Source organism: Cavia porcellus, unplaced genomic scaffold, assembly GCF_034190915.1.
Source record: "Cavia porcellus strain 051 isolate PalLab524CR breed Dunkin Hartley unplaced genomic scaffold, mCavPor4.1 scaffold_9, whole genome shotgun sequence".
Taxonomy (NCBI): Eukaryota; Metazoa; Chordata; class Mammalia; order Rodentia; family Caviidae; genus Cavia; species Cavia porcellus.
The window spans coordinates 2,660,425-2,679,967 of NW_026947492.1; the positions used below are offsets into that span (position 1 = coordinate 2,660,425).

The 19,543-nt window shown below is 44.5% G+C and overlaps 1 protein-coding gene across 3 annotated transcripts in view; it reads left to right on the forward strand.

Annotated features, from left to right (window-relative positions):
- The window catches only part of Zc3h12c (zinc finger CCCH-type containing 12C), a 74,277-nt gene that overhangs the window by 42,150 nt on the left and 12,584 nt on the right, over positions 1 to 19,543 (forward strand). For all 3 annotated transcript variants that reach the window (XM_063255721.1, XM_013143709.3, XM_063255722.1), the window contains exons 3-4: positions 13,662 to 13,801; positions 18,428 to 18,662. In XM_063255721.1, coding sequence (XP_063111791.1) covers positions 13,662 to 13,801; positions 18,428 to 18,662 — 375 coding nt within the window. The remainder of the gene's footprint in view (positions 1 to 13,661; positions 13,802 to 18,427; positions 18,663 to 19,543) is intronic.

Here is a 19,543-nt window from a genome sequence, read left to right on the forward strand (position 1 = left end):
ACTTACAAGATTCATATTACTCACCAAGGTGAAAAATATTCAAGCTCAGGTACTACAAGTCTAACGTCAAAGTCTGTACTCTTGTCATATAATAAAAAAGAAAAACTAGATGTCTTGGTTACTTTTCTCTTGTTGCTAAGATAAAACCACCCAGTACCCTAAATGAAAGAAAGAAAGGTTTATTTTCAGCTCACTGTTTGTGGAAATTTCAATCCATAATCAGCTGACACCAAGGCAGGGTGGCACAGCACTGGGCAACGCTTGGAGGCAGCAGCCAGAGCCAGAGTGGGAGAGCGAGCCCCTCTCCTCCCTTATACTGTACACAGGCCCCCCACCACCACCCCCTCCAGGGCGGATGTAGCACTCACAAAATCTCTGTGCCCTCCTCTTGCACAGGATGAGGATATTTATAAAGCAAGGACCGTCTCTTAGTTAAACTTCTGAACTTCTCAAATTGACACAATGTATGAACCATAACAGTTTACCCCTTGTCAACTTGGCAACCAGACACATCTCTTTAAATCAGTCTCCAGATACAAAGGCATGCTTATTCTTAGCATTTCATAGTTTGAATCTTGTAACACAGGTTAACAATCCCTAAGAACCAGCCTTAAGTCTATCAACATTATATTACATTAGAAACATATTTTGTCCTTGCCTCCCCCAAAGACTCATACTCATCCCTTTATGCAAATGGCATTTAGTCTTCTGCAAGCATTGCCAAAGTGTAACCGTGTCAGCACTGCTGAAAAGTCCCAAGTCCCAGGTCTCCAAGATGGAAGGAAACTCTTAGCTAGAAGCCCCTGTACAAACAAAAACAGAGTTAAACACTTCCAACATGCAGTGGCACAAAATAAATATTTTCATTCCAAAAGTTACAAATGGCAGGGTACAAAGGATTGGGACAAAAGCAAGTCCAGAATCCAGCAAGGCAAACATTCAGACCTGGTGCTCCATGTGCACCATTTGAGGCAATCTGTGGCATATTGTGAGCTCCAAAGGGCCGGGGTGACTCCACCCCTGCGGCACTTCTGGTGATTACCAATCCCGTGGTTTCTCTCTTGGGCTGGCTTTGCTCCCTCATTGCAGGTTTCCTTAGATGACCCATGTTCCTGGCTTTTCCAAACATCTCCACTGCACCTTTGGCTTCACACTGACAGTTTCACACACTGGCCTCCCAGGGGTGCACTGCTTGGCCTCCCGGGCCCTCTGAAATGGGAGTGGAAGCCTTTTTCACCTGAACTCATGCATTCGCCACACACCTAGAACCAGTACTGTGTGGATGATGCCACGGTCTGCCAACTAGAGCAGTAACTAGACCGTCCTCTCTCTCGGCTGTCGAGGCTGAGTTTCTGGATCACTGGGCATTCTGAACCTGATTCTAAGGGACAGGTTCTTTCTGTTGCCTCCATCCTGGAACCTGGTGCAGTGGCTGCCATCTTGGAACCTCACGTGGCCACTGCTGTCACTCTGGAGCTCTGTGGCTTTCTCCTCCAAGCAGTCTTTCACTTTTGCAGTTTTGAGGCTGCAGAGTGTGGGCCCTGCTGCTTCCTGGGATGTCCCCAGGCCATCTTTTCTATTTCTCTGTTCCTTCTCAGCAACCGAGGTCGCAGCTCTGTTTTTTACAGTCCACAACTTTCTGGCCAAACTCACATTTTAAATCATCCTGCTGGGCTCTTTGCTCTTGATTTGCAACATAAATCTGGCTAAAATCCCCAAGGATAGCCATGCTACCACCTCAACATTCAACTGCCTTGAAATTTCTTTTAGCAGATTAGTTAGTCCACTACCTTTAATCTCCATCTCAGGCAAAGTCTCTGAACACCAGCAAAATGTAGACAAACTTTCTGCCAAGCCGTAACACACATCAGGTGGAGTCCAGCAGCCAATGCAGTCATTGTTTCCAGAAGAAACCTGTGGAGCCTGGTCATACTAGCAGGATTTCTATCAGCCTCTGGTCTCCTGCGCTCTGACCGGAATTTCCCATGTGGAGCAGCCTAAGACATTAAGCTCTACACATTCAGGTGACATCTGCTAACCTTTCCAAACTCTTCCCACAAGCCATTGCCAAGAGGCAGGTGGCATGGCACTGGGGCAACACTTCAAGGCAGCAGCGAGAGAAAAAGGGAAAGAGCAGGCCTCTGCTCCTCCCTTACAGCGTACACAGGCCAGGGCCACCTCCACCACAGCCCCAGGGTGGGGGGAGTCCTCACGTCTCTGTGCCCTCCTCTTGCACAGACTGAGGATATTTACAAAGTAAGGATCCTGGCTCTGCTGAGTCTCTTAGTTAAACTTCTAAACTTCTCAAGTTAACACAGTCTGTCAACCATAACACTAGATTTTAAGATTTTAACCATATGTAACAAGACATTGAATGCTAAGCTGGAGAATTTAAATTTGGCATTGCAATCCAAAGGCTAATTAGGTTTTGGGGAATGTCAGGAGTGGAGTTGTGCCTCATACTGATAATTTGGCAGTGATACATAGAAAGTAGGAGATAGTTTGAGTGCAAGCAGCCCTCTTTAATTAATTTGTGATAAATGTTGTAGACATATGAAGTATACTATACACTTGGTGTTGAAGGTCGTTCAGTAAGATAACCTGTCTGTTGTTTGATTTGTCCCGAACTTGGCACAGAATGATATTTTCCTTGGAATAATCCATATAATATTGAATAACTGCCTTACTGATAATGCAGTGTATAAACTCAAAAGCTATCAAATTGGGAAAGCAGAGTACTGAGAGACCGTTCTTAGGATCCTTGAAGGTTACAGCACCCACAACCACAGTTATGTATCAGCCTTACGAGCAGAGTGTTTAAAAACACAGCTCTTAGCCTTCTGCTCTTGAAGCATCAGATTCAGTGGGATTGAGCTGAAATAAGGACCCATGTTTTTCAGTGCCACCGTTACTCCTGATGAGTAGCCAGTGCTGAGAACCATTTAATGCTAAACGTACTGGTAGTATCTGTGGATCAGAATTTAAAAGAAAGTGATGACCTAGCGAAACAGTAGTAGATGGCATTAGTATTAGAAAAACTAATGCTAGAAAAACCAAGAGATACAGAAATGTCATCAAAATGAAAAAAGGGAGAGTTGTATTTTAAAAAAAAATTAGGAGGCACAATGTACGAGAAGTCACTGTGTTAAGAGTGGAAGAAAGAAGCCCAGTTATGAACGTTGAGAGCTGGAGGAACAAACCGGTCCACAGACCGGCCCCCTAAAAGTGGACAGGACCGGAAGGAGAGAGGGGAGCGCTGCGGACGGTGTTGGCTTCGTTTCTGAGACTGAAGCTAGGCAGAGAGGAAGGGAAGGAGAGCAAGAGGCCATGTGGGAGCCGGGTGTGGTTTCCCAAGCAGTGCCGCAGAGGACACGGGGAGGCACAGCAGCAATGTGACAGAGGGGGAAAAGTGCTTTTGGATGAGCAGAAACAAACTTGAGAGGAAATGTAACACGAGACTTATAAAACGTGAACTTTTAAGATGGATATGATTTAGATAAATGATGTCACACTTGGGCCAGCTGCATATGTAGTCATGGGATTCAAACCTAGTACCCAAAGAAATACTCAGATAGCTAAAAATCCACATGTAGCTCCAAACTTTACTCACCTGGCAAGGTGAGAGTTATTTACAGGGGATCTTTTATATATATAAAGACAGATGGCATAATTAAAGCATTTCAAACAGCCGTTCTTACATAATTGTGAAAACAGACCTCGGCCCCCACATAACTGTTAGCACCATTCCATGCCTCTTGCAATCAAAATGGCTCTACGCAGGTTTGTTTCTTCTCCACATCTAATAGCTTAGCCGGACGCTTAAACTGAAGCACTTCGGGCATTTCAGGAGGGAAGGAGGTGACGAGAAATTTTTATCATAGTAGCATTAAACTGTCAGTCACAATAAAATGTTCCGTGGCCAGAATTTTGAAAGCACTAAACCCAGGAAATTTATAGTAAATTTTTATATTCTACTACTTACACTTTCTACCTAAAGTAACAAAGTTATTCTAAAAACATCTACTTCAGATCCAAAATTTTAATTAACAGAAATGAGATTCATAAATATACTTTTGTAATTTCTCATCCATGATAAGGTTAGCAAGCCTATTATCTATGATAAGTACATATAATATAATAATTATATATGCTGGGGATTTAGCTCAGCGGCATAAGCACCTGCCTTGCAAGCAGGTGGTCGTGAGTTCGATCCCTGGTACCGATAAAAAGTTTAAAAAAATTAATAATTATATATGGTAAGTAAGTGTTTAGAATAAAGTACCATTCTGTTTCCTTTATCTCCGAGATTCCCTATGATAAGATGAATTTATTTTCATTTAAATGCCAACCATACAACTGATAAGTGATGAATCTTTACATGCGAAATAAAAGTAAGAAAGCAATAGCTTTTAAAATATATTTAATGCTCTACACGCTACTTTTGTGCTTCTCGTAAAGTTATTTAAATTCTCCAGCTTACAGAAAGAGGAGTTCTTGCTGTACAGGTTCATTACGGTTAGAGATAACTTGGAGCAGGTGCTTGGCACGTGGAGGCAGAGCACGTTAGCAGCCCATCATTCTCTTATGAATGGATTCATAAAGGGCAGTTGGCCTCTTAAAATTGCATGACCTCAGAATTGTCCCAGAATAGGGACACAGTGTAGGTCTCAGAATTGCAATGATCCTATGTTGCCTTGACTAATGTTTCCTTCTTTGGATTTAACATCTTTTTTGCACTATATTGACAGACATTAAGTTTACTAAATAAGCAATTATTTTTAGACTGTTCAACAAATAGGCCTTCTTCCTTAAAGTCCTTCCATAATAAGGCAAATACTTCTCAGTGTAGCTGTGCCATGAAATTTCTACTCCTGATGTACACATGAAAAATTGATTAATATTTATCATATTGCTAAAATGAAACTCTTACTATTTCTTTCCATTAACTTCGCAGTTCTTCAAAATCTGTGATTCCTTTAAACTTGGGATAGGCCAGCATGAGAACATAGAATTAGTCTCTGTCCGCAGATCCCCCATATTTCCTTACGTGTCCAGGCCGGCAGTGCACATCTGTAATCCCAGCACTTAGGAGGCAGAGGCAGGAGGAGTGTCACAAGTTCCAGCGCACTCTGGGCTACACAGTGAGTTTAAGGCCAGGCTGAACTACTCAAAAAAATTTTTTTGTTCCTTAAACTGTATTTTCTTACACTAATCCGGTGCTTTGTCTAAGTTTTGCAGTGATTTTATGTTTAGATACTTGCTACATCATTAAGAAAATACATGTTTGGGCTGGGGTGTAGCTCGGTGCAGAGCCCATGCCCCACTCTGAGGCCTGGCTTCAGTCCCCAGTACAAAAGAAAGAATGTGGAGAGGGGAAGAGGGAGAGAGAGAGAGGAGGACAGAAAGAGGAACAAAGAGGGAAAGAGAGCAGATCTGTGCGGCATGAGGAGGCTGTGTCGGCGTCCGGGTTCCTAACGGTGTCTGATGTCTGCAGCATGTCCGTGGCCCAAGCCTCCGCCCTGCTTACAACTAACAAGTTTCACATTCTACCTCAGTTGCTTCCAGAATTCATGTAAAATAAGAATGAGAAATAAAACCAGGACGCCCGGAGCTTTATCAGTCCCTTGTCATGATGCTGTAGCACAAGGCGAGTGTTGGAGTGGGAGTTGGGGCCCCCGAATTCCCTGTCTGATGCGACCACACTGTACAGCTCCCCCGCCATCACCCACGGTTTGTGTCTTGGTCAGTGAACCAACCCAGGTTTCTGGAGTTGGAGTAAATCTTCTGACTAGTTGTGGGCTTTCTGGGTGCATTTCTGTGCAAAATATATAGGAGCATTTTGTCTGTTGAAAGTCTCATGAGCTACTTTTAGATAATGGAATGTTTGCTTGTGAATTACCTATTAGTGATAAAGAACCAGCAGAATTTAATGAAGGAAGAGCACAATTTGGCTACAGGAAAGGTCAATCTAAGGAGAAGTATAAAGAGTGGATTTGGGCACTAAGGTTGGAAACAAGCAAACCTTGCTTGAAAATGCATCCAAAGATTAAACTCTGGACAATTCCTGGAGAACAGATACCTGGGCATATCACTACTTTCTGTATATCAGCTAATGGCACAGAACTGACAGTGCTTGATAGTTTATAGTCCGCCCTCCAAAAAAGACGTGTTGGAAAGCAGCAAGCGATTGTCAGCTGGGATACAGAGAATCTGAGTCATTAACGTGATTTTCTAAAAGTCTCTGTAGGCATCAGATACTTATTTGCAGTTACAGTATGAACACAGCGTATGTAGAAGTTGTTATAACTTCCCTTTATATCAAAAACAATTTTAAACCCATATATTTATAAAATAAAATCAGACTGCAACAATATACAACCAGGATTTAAGCTTCTGATTTGTCTTCTAAAAAACACAAAGCCTTTCATGTATCTGATCTCTTTGTGAAGTTATATGAAGTTGACAACTCTTTGGTATGAACTTTTTAAAATTAATTTTGTTGGCATACTTTTGCTGTACGTAGTGACCACACTCGTCGTAGGGAATTGGTTCCTGTACCTCTTGACTCTTTTTTCCTGTCCCCTCCTCTCTCTTCAGCCCTTCTTCCTCACCCACTTATAAAAGCTTTGCTTCCACTTTTTCCTTCTTCTGTCTTGTTTTTCCTTTTTCCTTGCTTCCTTTCTCCCCTTCCCTGTTCACTTTCCATTTGAACGTTGCTTCCTACCTTAGAGGCCATCTTGCCTAACTGCTAAGATCTGCCTTTAGTTGATTAGTTTCTGATCCTGTTATGTAATTACAATGTAAAAACAGTACTAACTGAACAGTTTTAAATTTTTCTTGGACACCTACTCTGTGTATTTGTTTTAAATGACAAGAAGGACTAAAACTTGCTAGAATTGATTAAAATTTGCTTCTGACTCCTTCAACAAAAATGTATCAGAATTATATGCAGTCGACCTACATGACACAGTGTGGTAACCACTAGCTACCTGTAGGCATTGAATTCTTGAAATATGTCGTCTCAATGCTATGAATATAGAATATATACCAGATTTCAAAGACTTAGTACACAAATGTGTGGTTCAACTCTTGAACATCCTCTCAATGGAATTTTAAGTCTCAACTTACTACAAATAACATTAATTAAAAGATGGCTTAATTTCCCTGTAGGTAAGTCTCACAGGTACCATTTACTGGTGATTTGGCAGCTCTACGTCTTCTGTATGCTACATACTATAAAACCTACCTTAGTAACCATCATAGATGACTAATTTGAAGGCTATACTGTGAAAATGTATTTTAATTCTCCAGTGACAGTTATTTATGGCACTGTGGATCTAGCAAATACTACCTTCCTTTGACCGCTTAGAAATTGCTTTTCTGTTGAAGATAGAAAACTAGAACTTATGTGTTCTTCATATGTAGTAAATGTACAATAGTAAATGTGGATAAATTAAAGATAATGCTGTGAGGTCTGTGAGAAAAAGTAAATTTACAGAGTAATGAAAGATAGTAACAATGTTATGAAGAATATATTTACTTGTCAAGATAATTGGCATTCATTTTAATTCTCATTTTCTGACTTCCTAAGTAATAAGTTGTTCCATGTCTAAAGCCATGAATAGGCATTCCTGGCTAAAAAGTAGAAAGGCTCCACTTGACCAAGTCCAAATCTTAGCAGTGCTTGTTACAGGCTCATCTGCAAATTAAATTCACCTTACTGTCCAACATGAGCTCTCCAGTAAGTTACAGAAATTTGAGACGTTTCAGTAGCTGTAACAAATTAGTGATTTATTTCCCACATTCTAGCTACCTTTAGTGCTGACCACTAATCTTCAAAATTTGGGCCGTAGCATGGTACTCTCCCCCTCCAGCACATACTATCAGGATAAATCAGCATGTATTCACCAGGTCGGGTGCCTTTTCTCCCAGAAGCTCCAAAAACAGTCTGCTTGGTGTGCAGAACATGGTAAATCTTGGTCTCTTTCCCATAAGATAGGTGGCTATCTCTACCCGAGGACCTACTTTCTCAGGAAACTAGAGGAGAGAAAAGAGTAGAAGATGTCAGGTGAAAGCTACAGCTTGTTTTCTAGGCCAAAGTAAAACAAGGAAGGTCAGGAGAAATCCCAAACCTCGAGGCTCCAGCATTCAAGAGCAGGGAAAGGTGAGGCAGGCCCCGCAGCGAGGTGTCCGTGCCCGCCCAGCTTCCCGTCCTGTGTCCTAGCGGGAGGAGTCTGGGGGGAGCCTGAAGCTCTGGTCGGTCCGGCCTGGCATCCTCCTCGGGCTCTCAGTTTCTTCCCTTTTCCAAATCCTGCTTCTTGGAGTAGTGGCCTCTGACTTTGCCTCCTTATCTGCAGCCCCAGAGAGAGCTTCCCCTGCTGTGAGTCATTTTAACCGAGCAGGTAACACTGCAGTCTTTGTTTATTTGTTTTGTTTTATGTTTTATCTTTCTCCATGTTTTTCCAAAACTGGCTTTTGCCAGTATCTGAGAAACATGCCTGTCTTTATTATCCAAATACCTTTCTTATTTATGCTTCAATTCCCAGCGACAAGGCTGTGACAGAAATGGAGAAAATTCTGTTCTAAATCTATCCTCATTAATTTGTCTCAAAGAACCACTGATTAAAATCAATAGGAGACTCATCCGTGGAGCAGCATTGTGGATTACCTCCTGCAGAAAGATTCCGGGGACTCCTATCAGCAGTGCCTGGATTAGCAGGGGCGGGCGGCTGGCTGCTGAAGGAGACAGTTCGCCTCCGAGGCCAGGGCGAGGCCAGGGCGCAGCCTTGTGTGGGGTGTTACATTTGCTCGTGCTCCCTGTTCCCTAGTCAGCACCCAGTCAGAAGACAGCAGCTGTGCCTCCTCTCGCACAGGGCTGTCAACTGGAAACACGTTGCAGAGCACCTTGGTAAACATTTGCAGACCTTTCCACAGCACAAGAAAATAACTTCTAAAATGGGTAAGGTCAGCTGAGCCTGTGCACTCTGACCAGACGGTAGTCCACAACTCCTGATCTTACAAAGGGCACTTGATGACGGGAACTCAGAGTAGAAGTGACATTCTGCACAGGGAGGTGAAAAATAAGTTGTTGTATATGGCACTGTAGTGTGTGTCATTTTGCTGATTGGTACACTGACTCCTTTTATTTTCCCTTTTATCCAAGTTACCGGACTAACCACCTATCAGCCTAATTCCTTATCGTGGGAGTCTCACCCACATTCCTAAACTCGATCCTTCCTCGTCATTTCTGCTCGCCTGTATTTTCTTTGTGTAGTGCAGGCGAGTCTGAGAGATGGAATTGTATTCCAGCATTCTGTTAAGTCTGCAGCTCTTTCTCTTCCCCTTCCAAGAGGACGCTGCCCCGAGACCAGACAGCCTTTGGGAACCAGCCTCCACCCACAGACCTCTCCTGGGCTCCACGTTGAGGCAGAGGCCCTGAGAAGTAGAAGCAGCCGATGGGGATCAACAGCTCCTTAGTATCTTCGTCCATTTTCTTAATTCCGGCTTTGTGGCTGTCCGGTTTGCTCACTCCCCAAGATATAAAATAGTATCCAGACATTACCAGTAGCCCTCTTATTTTGAATGGAAATTTTCTAAGAATCTTTAAATACTCCATGTGTGTGCCTCAAGTTTGTGTAGCTCTAGCCATTATAAAGCAGAATGTTAATAAGTGTACCTATTCCAAACATGAAAGAATAAAATACTGAACTTTTTAGTTTCATGAAAAAGACCTACTGACACGTTCTGTCTCTACTGTTAACAGTGGGGAATCAGATAGGAACTTCAAGCTCAGTAATGACTCAAAATTTTCTGTGTAGATTTAGGATTTTCGCTAGCAACTCAATCTCATTGTGCCAAAATAGTTGGAGGGAAACTGTTTAGCAGACATCCGTGGTCTGTTGCCTAATCCAATGTAGCATGAATCCTCAAAACAAATTTACCTATAAAACAATTCAATTAAAATAAACCTACCAGCCTGGTTGCCTAATTGTTGGAATATTTATTAGCCAACTTTCCCATTGCTGGGACAAAATACCCACAACTTAAAGGAAGAAAGATTTAATTCACCTTGTAGTTTTGAGGGGTCCAATCCACAGTCAGCTGGCCCAAAGCAGAAAGCACGGTTAACGGGCCTGGTGGAGGAAAGTCATCTCGTGGTGGCCAGGAGGCAGAGCTGGGGTGGGGTGGCAGTAGAGGTGAAGGACACAGACAGGGACAGAGATACACCTTTCTAGGACGTGTCCCCGTGACCCACCTCTTCTCACCAGGACCCACCTCGTTACCACTGATCAGCAGATTAATCTGCTGGCGAGATTAGTCCAAGATGCAACAAAAGACCCTCTGCATGCAAAAGATTTCTGTGGGACATTTTAGATTTAAGCCATAGCAATAAAATTGTTGCCTAAAGAAACATCTAAATTATAGGTCATCTTAATATGGGAGTGGGGATTGAACGCATACAAATATCCCATAAATTGCTGCATATCTATATGGAATTTCCCTCTCAATGTGGAATAAAAACTGGTTCTTTTTTAGTAGTCAACATATAATTTGTGTTAGTTGACCTTGCTCTGGCGTCCCGTTTTCCTAATGCTTGACTCTGATACTGTCATTCTGTCGTTCTTTATCAGTACCCCCTAGAGCTGCCTGTTACATTGTATCTGGACTCAGGACTAGTCACATCCCTCAGCATGCTTTGTAAGGCCAGACGAGGCTCAGTCTCCCCAAAGCTCTCCTGGTCTGTTCAAGGCCCCTTTGAGGTTTAGAGGTGCCTGGTGGTTGGCTGCTGTGGCTTGAGTATCACTAAGGATAATCCTGAGTCTTGGTGCTTACAGTGACTACCAAGCCTACCCCAGCCATTTTAAGGTGCCCTGGTTCTCATGCGGTTCTTGGCCTGATTTGAGGCAAAGGTGGGGTAGCTGGGAAAATCCTGGAAGAGACAGGGACTCCTGTGTACGCCACCACTTGCCTATCTTTCCCTTCTGTAGGAGACAGAAACATGGAGATGTCCCATGTGAAATCTAAAGCTAGGCAGAGAATGAGAGCCAGTTGCTAACTGCGTTAAATGTAATTTCGTATTTCTGTGGGGGTTTAACTCTACCTGGACGTAGAAGGCCCATGTTTTAGAGAGAGCATGCCTACAACTGTAGAAAGCATGCCAAATGGCTCTCCCAAATGCACCAATTTGTACTCCCACCTGTAATGTATGAATGAGTCCCTACTTTCACACATCCTTGGCAACATCTGGTGTTTGCGGACTTATTTTTACCAATTTTGTGTGTGTGAAGTGATGTCTCATTTTGGCTTTAATTTGCATTTCTCTACTATGGAGCATCTCTTCACATGTTTATTGGTCTCTTGGGTTTCCTCTTCTGTGCAGTGCCTGTTCATATCTTTGCCTTTGAAAACAAAACTGGTGGCACGTTAGGCAAGTGCTCTACTAAGCTGCGTATGTCTCAGCTCTTTAAAAAAAAAAAAGAATCTTGCTAAATTGCCCAGGCTGGCCCCAAACTTCCAGTCCTCCTGCCTGAGACATCGCAGTCATCAGAGTTACAGGCATGTGCAGCCTGTTCTTATTTTGTGCAGGATTTGTGTATGTCCGTTAGATCGAGCTTGTAGTTGAGTATTCCTATCATCTGTATCCTTGTTAAATCTTTTTATTTCGTTTGTCAGTATGATTGTGGGTTCACTGATTTCTTCCAGTAGTCCTGGGACCTTGTTTCGTACTAATACAGAGTGCAGAATTTCTGTGACATCCTGTGAATTGTTCCTTTCTTACTGCTGTGTGATCACACTTCTGTCATGTCTTTTGCTTTAAACACTAAGGTTGATAGTGTACCAGTGTTCTTTGGGTTTTGATGTACTTTGTGTGACAGTTGAGGATGTGTTCAGCTACAAAAGGAGAATGTGACTCTAGTTGCTTAAACAAGTGGGGGACTTTTTTCTCACAGCAAGATTGGACGCAGACACGGGTCCATCTGTTCAGAGGCTCGGGCTGTTTATGTTTTCCTGTTTGCCGCTCACATGTGCAGTGTCTCATCGTCACGCCTGCTTTCTTCCTGTGAGACTTTGAAGAGGGAGCGGAGGGGATAATGAGAAGCATCTTTATTTTCGGAATCTCATGGTTCAGCTTCCTGTTTTAGCATCTGTAGAATCTGTGGTCTACTGTTTGTGCACATTTTATGGAGGCTCTTTAAATAGATGAAATCTAGAGTGAGTAAATGTGACAGTTGCCCCTAACAAACAAAATTGCCAAAAACAAAATGCATATACAAATCTGTCTTTAAAGCCAGAGCAGTTAAATTGTCAGTTTTCTGTAAGCCAAATACTATTAGTTTACTAGAAAGCATAACATATTAGATTTCAAAGCACTAATGTAAACCAAAACTACCGTGAGAGTTTTGCAAGTTGGGTGTATTTGGGGACATTTGCTATACATGCTCTGTGTCCTTTTCTGTAGCCTTTCGGAAGGTGGATTCAGTCTCACTGTTCCCCTTTGTACCATCTGCAGAGCATTGGAGGCTCTCGGGCACACTCTTACCTAGGGACGGGACTCAGACTGTCCCTTCCCTCACCTCTCCGGAGACAGGCCCTCTGATTTCCCCTCCCATCTCCCTCTCAGCCACTGGGGCGTCTGCAGAACCAGGGTCCGCATTTGCACCCTCCACGTGCCTGAATCGAAGGGCTTCATTTCTGTTTCCCAGTAAAAGCCATTATCATGTTAGCTGGCTCCAGTGCTTCCTGGGGACCCTGAAACAGTGTATCAGTGTGGCCAGTGTTTGATTTATGCTGACATTTAAAAAGGCATTTACCTCCATTACTTTACTGAGACCTTATTCCATAGAAGAAAAAATATCTATAAGAAATAGAGCCATCAGAGTTGAAACTGAAGAAACAGGGCAACTAATTACATTCAAAGCAGGAATTTGTCTTTACGGAGGCTGGAATAAGTTATACTTGAATTACCAGTTAAACTGTTTGAGCAGAGCCCGGTGCTTAGTAAATACTTACTGAATTGGGCCGGCGTCTTGTTTTAGGCACCAGGACTCCTAGTCCAGTCTTGGAAGCCCTTGTCATCAGCGAGCCTTGTCCTGCGCAGCACTGTTCAGGAGTTAGGGGCAGCGCTGGTCGTGGGAGGTGGCGCCTGAGGGCCTGTCGCTCCTGTCGGTGAGCGTGCGTCTCCTAACACATCCGGATCTCATCCGGGTTGAGATGCTGTGCACACACGGAAGAACTCGCGGGGAGAAAAAGGGTTTTGAAATTCATAAGCGTTCATGCCACTGCTTGTACAGACTCTTTTGCTGCCTGACTCTCTGATATTTGACTGAAATTCTTTTGGTTAAAGCCCTTTTTTTACCCTTCACTGGTCAAAAAGAGTTTGTATCTTTCTGACTAGTTAACCTTTCCAGCCTTACATTTCAGAACTTTTCCTTATTCTCTGCATGTGGTCATTTTAACTTTCTTCACTTTTCTCATAGATTTTGATTTTTTAGAATTTTAGAATTTCTCTGAGAAATTCTACCTTGAACTCCAAATCCACCTTAAACTTGTTGTCTCATTCTGCTGGTGTAGTCAGATGATCATTCCTGTTTATAAACATGAACTAATTAGATTGACTTTAGGTTTGGTTGTGTTTTAACTATTCTAAAATAATCTTTCAGCCACGGAAATAAGGAAGTATTTTCCTGTCGAGGAATAAAACTGGCCGTGGACTGGTTTGTGGAAAGAGGCCACAAAGACGTTACTGTGTTTGTCCCTGCGTGGAGGAAGGAGCAGTCCCGGCCCGACGCCCTCATCACAGGTGAGCTCACCGCAGGCAGCTGCCTGTCGCCCCTCCGCGTCACACCTGTGCAGGTGCCACCTGGCACACGGGTGTTCTCAGTGTTTCTGTCTACTTCATCTGTGTGACTTCAGCATTCTCTTGGATATAAAATTAAAGTTGTCTTTGAATTTGAAGATTCCTTACTGTGTTACCTAAACACTCATCTGTGCTGTATAAATCAGGTTTTCTCACTTATGTCGGAAAGGCTGACTTTAGACGTTTTGAATTCTACCTGGCCAGGTTGGTACAGGCCCGTAATCCCAGCACCTTGAAGATCACTAATTCAAGTGATTTACCAAGACCTTGTCTCAGAATTAAAAGGTTGCAGGCCTTGGGCTCCATCTTCAACACAAACAGAGAAGAGATTTTCAGAATATGCGAACAGTGAGGAAACCCCTTCTCGCTTTCTGTGTACTAACCGCAGGACTCTGAGCAACGCTGAATGTGCTCGAACCCCGCTTTGCTCCCGGGCCACATCGTATTAGACTGGGTGGTTGGTGCGCTCTCGGGGCTCCCAGCCAGAAAAGCCTGTAACCCTGGTGTACTCTCTGTCCTCAGGAAGGAGGAAGCCACCAGACCCCAGTCCTGGCGTCTGGGCTTCATGTTATCCCGTGTGCGTTTCAGGGAAGGATGTTCCTGTGATTGTCTTGAACAATCTGTTCAGCTTTAGTCACTCCCAGTCATTATCCACGCTGTGTCCTTCTCTCTGCCTGTGCTGCTCACAGAAACCCTGGAAAGCGTGTGTGGCGAGAGCAGATCAGAAGAGATCATCTACTGTGTAAGAAAGGAAGATTATTCTGAGACTTTTATTTTATCTGCAGTTATGGACACACTGTTAAATTAGAATGAGATGGCTAAGACAGTGATGGTGCCATCCAGAGCCCGGGCCCGGACCACAGCCTGACAACACCACCTAGTGGGGGCCAGGCCTGATGGCACCCGCCTGTGACCCACACTGGGCAGGCTGAGACGGGAGGGTCACTGCAGCTCAGGGCCAGGCTGGGCTACGTAGTGAGTGCAGGGTCAACCAGCACTGTACAGGGAGGCCCTGGCTCAAAAAACCAAGGGGGTAAAAAAGCAAAGTAAAGAGCCAGCGTGTTCAAGCCATAGACCAAAGTGCTGGAGTAATTCTTTAGAAGAATATACTGGTCGAGACTTTTTTAAATCACACAGATTGAGAAGCACAAAGCTATTACTAGTATCCAAATGGCTAAAATAATGAGAATTAGACAACTCTGGCGTGCTGAGTAAGGAGGGAAAAGTCCAGCACCAGTAAATAAATGCAGCTCTGGACAATTGTTGGTTTTCACCCATCGAAATAAGCCTAAAATCGATCACCTTCAGTGTCCAGAGGAAGCCACTAATATACTTGTGTGACAGCACAAACTGTTCGGACCTTCTGGGAAACATTTGACCTTAAAGTGGAAGCACAGAGCTCCGCCCTTCGCACAGGTTCTCTTCCCATCATTTACCCCCAGTCCACTGTGGTCCCGGATACCAATCGGAGACTTCCAGAAATGCGTAGTGATGCGTTTTGGATTAAGCTGCTCCAGGCCATGTGCTGAGATCTCCTGCCACCGCCCCTTCCGCTGGGGCCTGGCTCATCCCGTTGCTCGGCTCTCGGCAGCCTTTGCAGGTTGTGAGAGTGACTGGTGTCGCGTCTGTGCTCAGAGGACTCCTTCGTCACTAACACCGGCCCCGAAGCTCAAGAGTGTGCTGCACTTGAGGTGTGCCAATCAGAAACTGTAAATTCTTGCAAGTGAAAAGATACAAATTCTCAATAAGGAAAAAAAACAAATCATATGCTGATGTTGATAAGATCTCTAATAATTTGTTGTATTGTTATAATTGTTCACTTTTACCCTTATTCTTGTTCATCTTTTCTTGCCTGCTTTATAAATTGCACTTTACGATAAGTCAGTGAGTAGAGGAGAACACTGTGTGTGGTGCATGCGTGTGCGTTTGTGTGTGTGTGTGTGTGTGTGTGCGCGTGTGTGTGTGTGTGTGGTGTTAGGGAAGTGAAATGCCTAAGAAACAGGGAGAAGTGAAGGCCTCACACACCACAGTTCACAGGCAACAGCTGGTGACATTTGGTGTTGTTATTTACATATACATGTACAGAAATCGAACTCAGGACCTTGTGCTTGCCAGCAGGTGCTTGTGCCGTTGAGTTGTATCTCCAGCCCCATATTTTAAAATGTTACAGTTTTTAAATTGTACATTCAGAGAAATACTTTTGTTAATCTCCCATTCATTTAAAAAATGCTTAATGAGCACTAGCCTTATATATACATATATGTGGCTTAATACTGCATGTTTTTAGGCATCCACTGGGAGGGGGTGTCTTGAAACACATGCCCGTGGGTGAGGGCGGACAGTTGTACTCTTAGATCTACTAGCTCCATTTTGGAAATAAATTCCCCCAAAAGTAAGCAGAAATACAGACAAATGTTTATAACCAAAGACATTCATTCAGTGTTATTTTGAGAAAAATATTATACACTCTGTTTGAAGAAGGGTTCAATAAGTTAAGTCACGTCTGTATAATAGAATGTATATTAGAATGTTTAGGCAGAATTTTCACTATAAGTGTGTGTTCCATAGAAGTCAGGTTTTATTATCCCATATATATGTGACAAGTAAAAAGAAAAACCACGCCAGTGGCCAGAAGGGAAAGGCTGATGCCAGCAGCCTTGCTGGGAGCTGGGGTTAGGAGCCTGTATTTCTCCCTGTTTCTCAGTAATCTTACTTTACTAATTGTCTACACGGACCTGGGAATACTTTGATAGTTGAGGGTGGAGATGATTAAAAACGAAGAGCAGGGTTTATGTTAGTGGATTGCAGTCTCTGAGCGGGAAGGAGTGTGAGCTCTTAGAGAGAGCAGCACTGCCCAGCGTGAGGCCGGCCGGGTCTGACGCAGCACCCGGCACGCGGCCCTGAGCGCCGCAGCACAGCGCACTTTGAAAAATGCCAGAACTGTGGTCAGAGATTGTGAAAGGTTTTCTCCCCCAAGGTAATAATTTTCTTGAGTAAAGGCCTCAACCAAATAACATCTGATAAATCAAATAGTCCAGGACTCATTGCACCAAAAAAAAGACTCGATTAAAAAAAAGTTAGTTTTCAGAGTCGTAAACTTAGACTAGCGCTTTCCCTAATCTTTCATTCATTTAACAAATACTTAACGAGCCCTAGCTGCACTAACTTACTAGCTGTAAGGAAACTGCATGCAAGTTGGAACTGTGTCTGTGTCGTTTCGACCCCATTAACTGTCCTGTAAGTGCAGATTAAGCAAGGTGAGATGGGGCCCGTCGGGCTGCAGGCTCCCCCTCCGGTCTCTTTGTTTAGCCTCAAGGCGTCACAGCCAAGATCGCCACCCCGCATCACTCGTGAATAAACCAAAGGCTTCCGAGCGGCATCTTTGAGTGGTTCAGTTATGCATTTATTCCATAAGCGTTTATTGAGCATGTACTAAGTGTTTTCCGGGCAACATATACGCTCAGTGAGGCATGGTGCCTGTCCCCAAAATGTTTATCAGAAAAACACACAAAGGAATTCTAATGGGACGGATTCTATCATTGAATCTGGGCCTTTGATTGTGTTTGTTTTGTGTGGTTTAAATGAATGAGCTCAACAATGAAAATCAAGCTGAAGCCCTGGTTCCCGGCTTCCAGGCCTGCGCGTGGCTCTGTCTGGGGATGTCGGCTGGCTGACGCTGGCCGCGTTGGCAGGCGCGGTGAGATTGGGGCTGCCCACGAGGGAGATGGCAGACCTCAGACTTAGCACGGTGTGCTGACCCTGTTGCCCACATTTCTTTCACTGGTCTTTGCTTCGCTTTTCTAAACCAGCATTCTAACTGAACGCACTGCTCAGAAACATCCTCAGCAAGCCGGCGGGTGCCGGCTGCGCCACCCTTCCACCCCTGCGGAGTGTGGCATCTGCTGTGTCCCTGCTTTCCCTGCGTCTGACAGGGAGAGCGCCTCGGAGAGGTCGTCTTCACCTCCGTGTCCCTGATGCCTAGCACAGCGCAGCAGACACGAGGAATCGTTAGGGTGGAATTTTTAAAAAGTTAGCAGCCGCCATTTGTTGCTGCAGTTTTCAGAACAGACGAGAGCGTGCGGCGGCCAGGCCGTGTGACAGCACTTCGGGCCTCGCTGCTGCTTTTTAAAATTTGTTCCTTTTGCTGCCTCCACTACTTCTGCACTGTTCAGGTTCTCCCCATTGCATCCGTTTAGAAAGAATCCCCCCAAAATGCACGGTCCTGGGAGGGCGGCACCTGCTTGCTCACCTGGGCGCTGCCCAGCCGCCTCGGGCGGTGTCACTGCCCAGGATGCGGAGCCCGGGGCAGGGCCTGGCTCTGCTCTGGAGAGGCCAAGGCTTCGGGGATGAGAGTCGCAGTTCCCTAGTCGTGTTGCAGATTTCAAACTACTTTTAGAGTATTGTTGAAATTCCTAAAATGAAAGTTACAGAGTATACTAAGTCTATAAAATATAACTCACACTCTAATTAAACGATTACGTGGCTTGTCCTTCATGGGGAAGCTCCCACGTGCGAACCTGGCCGGGTGTTACGTTGTAGCCCTGAGTTCCACTCCTGTTATTCCTGCAGATCAGGAGATTTTACGCAAGTTAGAGAAGGAGAAGATCCTCGTGTTCACGCCGTCCCGGAGAGTCCAGGGCAGGCGGGTGGTGTGCTACGACGACAGGTTCATCGTGAAGCTGGCCTTCGAGTCGGACGGCATCATTGTGTCCAACGATAACTACCGGGACCTGGCCAATGAGAAGCCGGAGTGGAAGAGGTTCATCGACGAGCGGCTGCTGATGTACTCCTTCGTCAACGACAAGTAAGTAAACCACCGCCACTGCCGCTGCAGACCCGCCGCTGACTGTCCCCTTCTGGGCTGCCGTGTGGCCTCCCCTTGTTGCCAGGGGCTGGGCCCAGTCAGGGTTCTGCCAGCTGATCTGCCCGCCAGCCGTCAGGGGGAATCAGGAGACTGCAGACTGCAGGAGGCCAGGTGAGCGCAGGCCCCCGCTGGCAGAGGCCTGCCCAGAGGCTTCACAGCCTCCCGAGGAGCCCTCAGCAACCGGCAGAAGAGCAGGTTCTGTAGTCAGCCCCCCAAAAGCCACCTTTCCAACCCAAGTTGGACTCCAAAAACAAAGCTTTTGGAGGAAAAGCTTCCCACCAAAAACAAATAACTTAATACATACCTGTTTGTTTAAGTTACCACAGAAATGTGAGATTCTAGTCATCATCATAGAATACAAATCGATGAATGGACAAAACCACGAGAAAGGTTGTTTGTGAGAAGTGTTTACAGCCATGTAGAAATGCAGTCTGAATCTAAAGTGTTTATTTTACTATCTGTTTAATTCACAAAGACATTTTTACATGCCCAGGGGAGGGAAGGGAGAGACAGGATGAGAACAGGAATCAAGCTGAACCATGTGCATGTACAACTACACACAAGGAATGTACACATTGTGCACCGCAAATATGCACAAAAAGAGAGGAAAGGGGACTGTGACACGGAGGGAGGCCAAGGAAGGGAGGGGAACGGGCATGGAAAAGGGGTGCAAGTGTGTTGTGAACGTGTACCAACTCCCCGTAAGGAATGTAAAAATTACAGGCTACATACATGTACTGATTTTTTAAAAAGCTATGTGTAAACTGATACACAATTTAGCAGAGGTTATCAAAGTTAAAGTGTTTACCTTCTCAACCCAA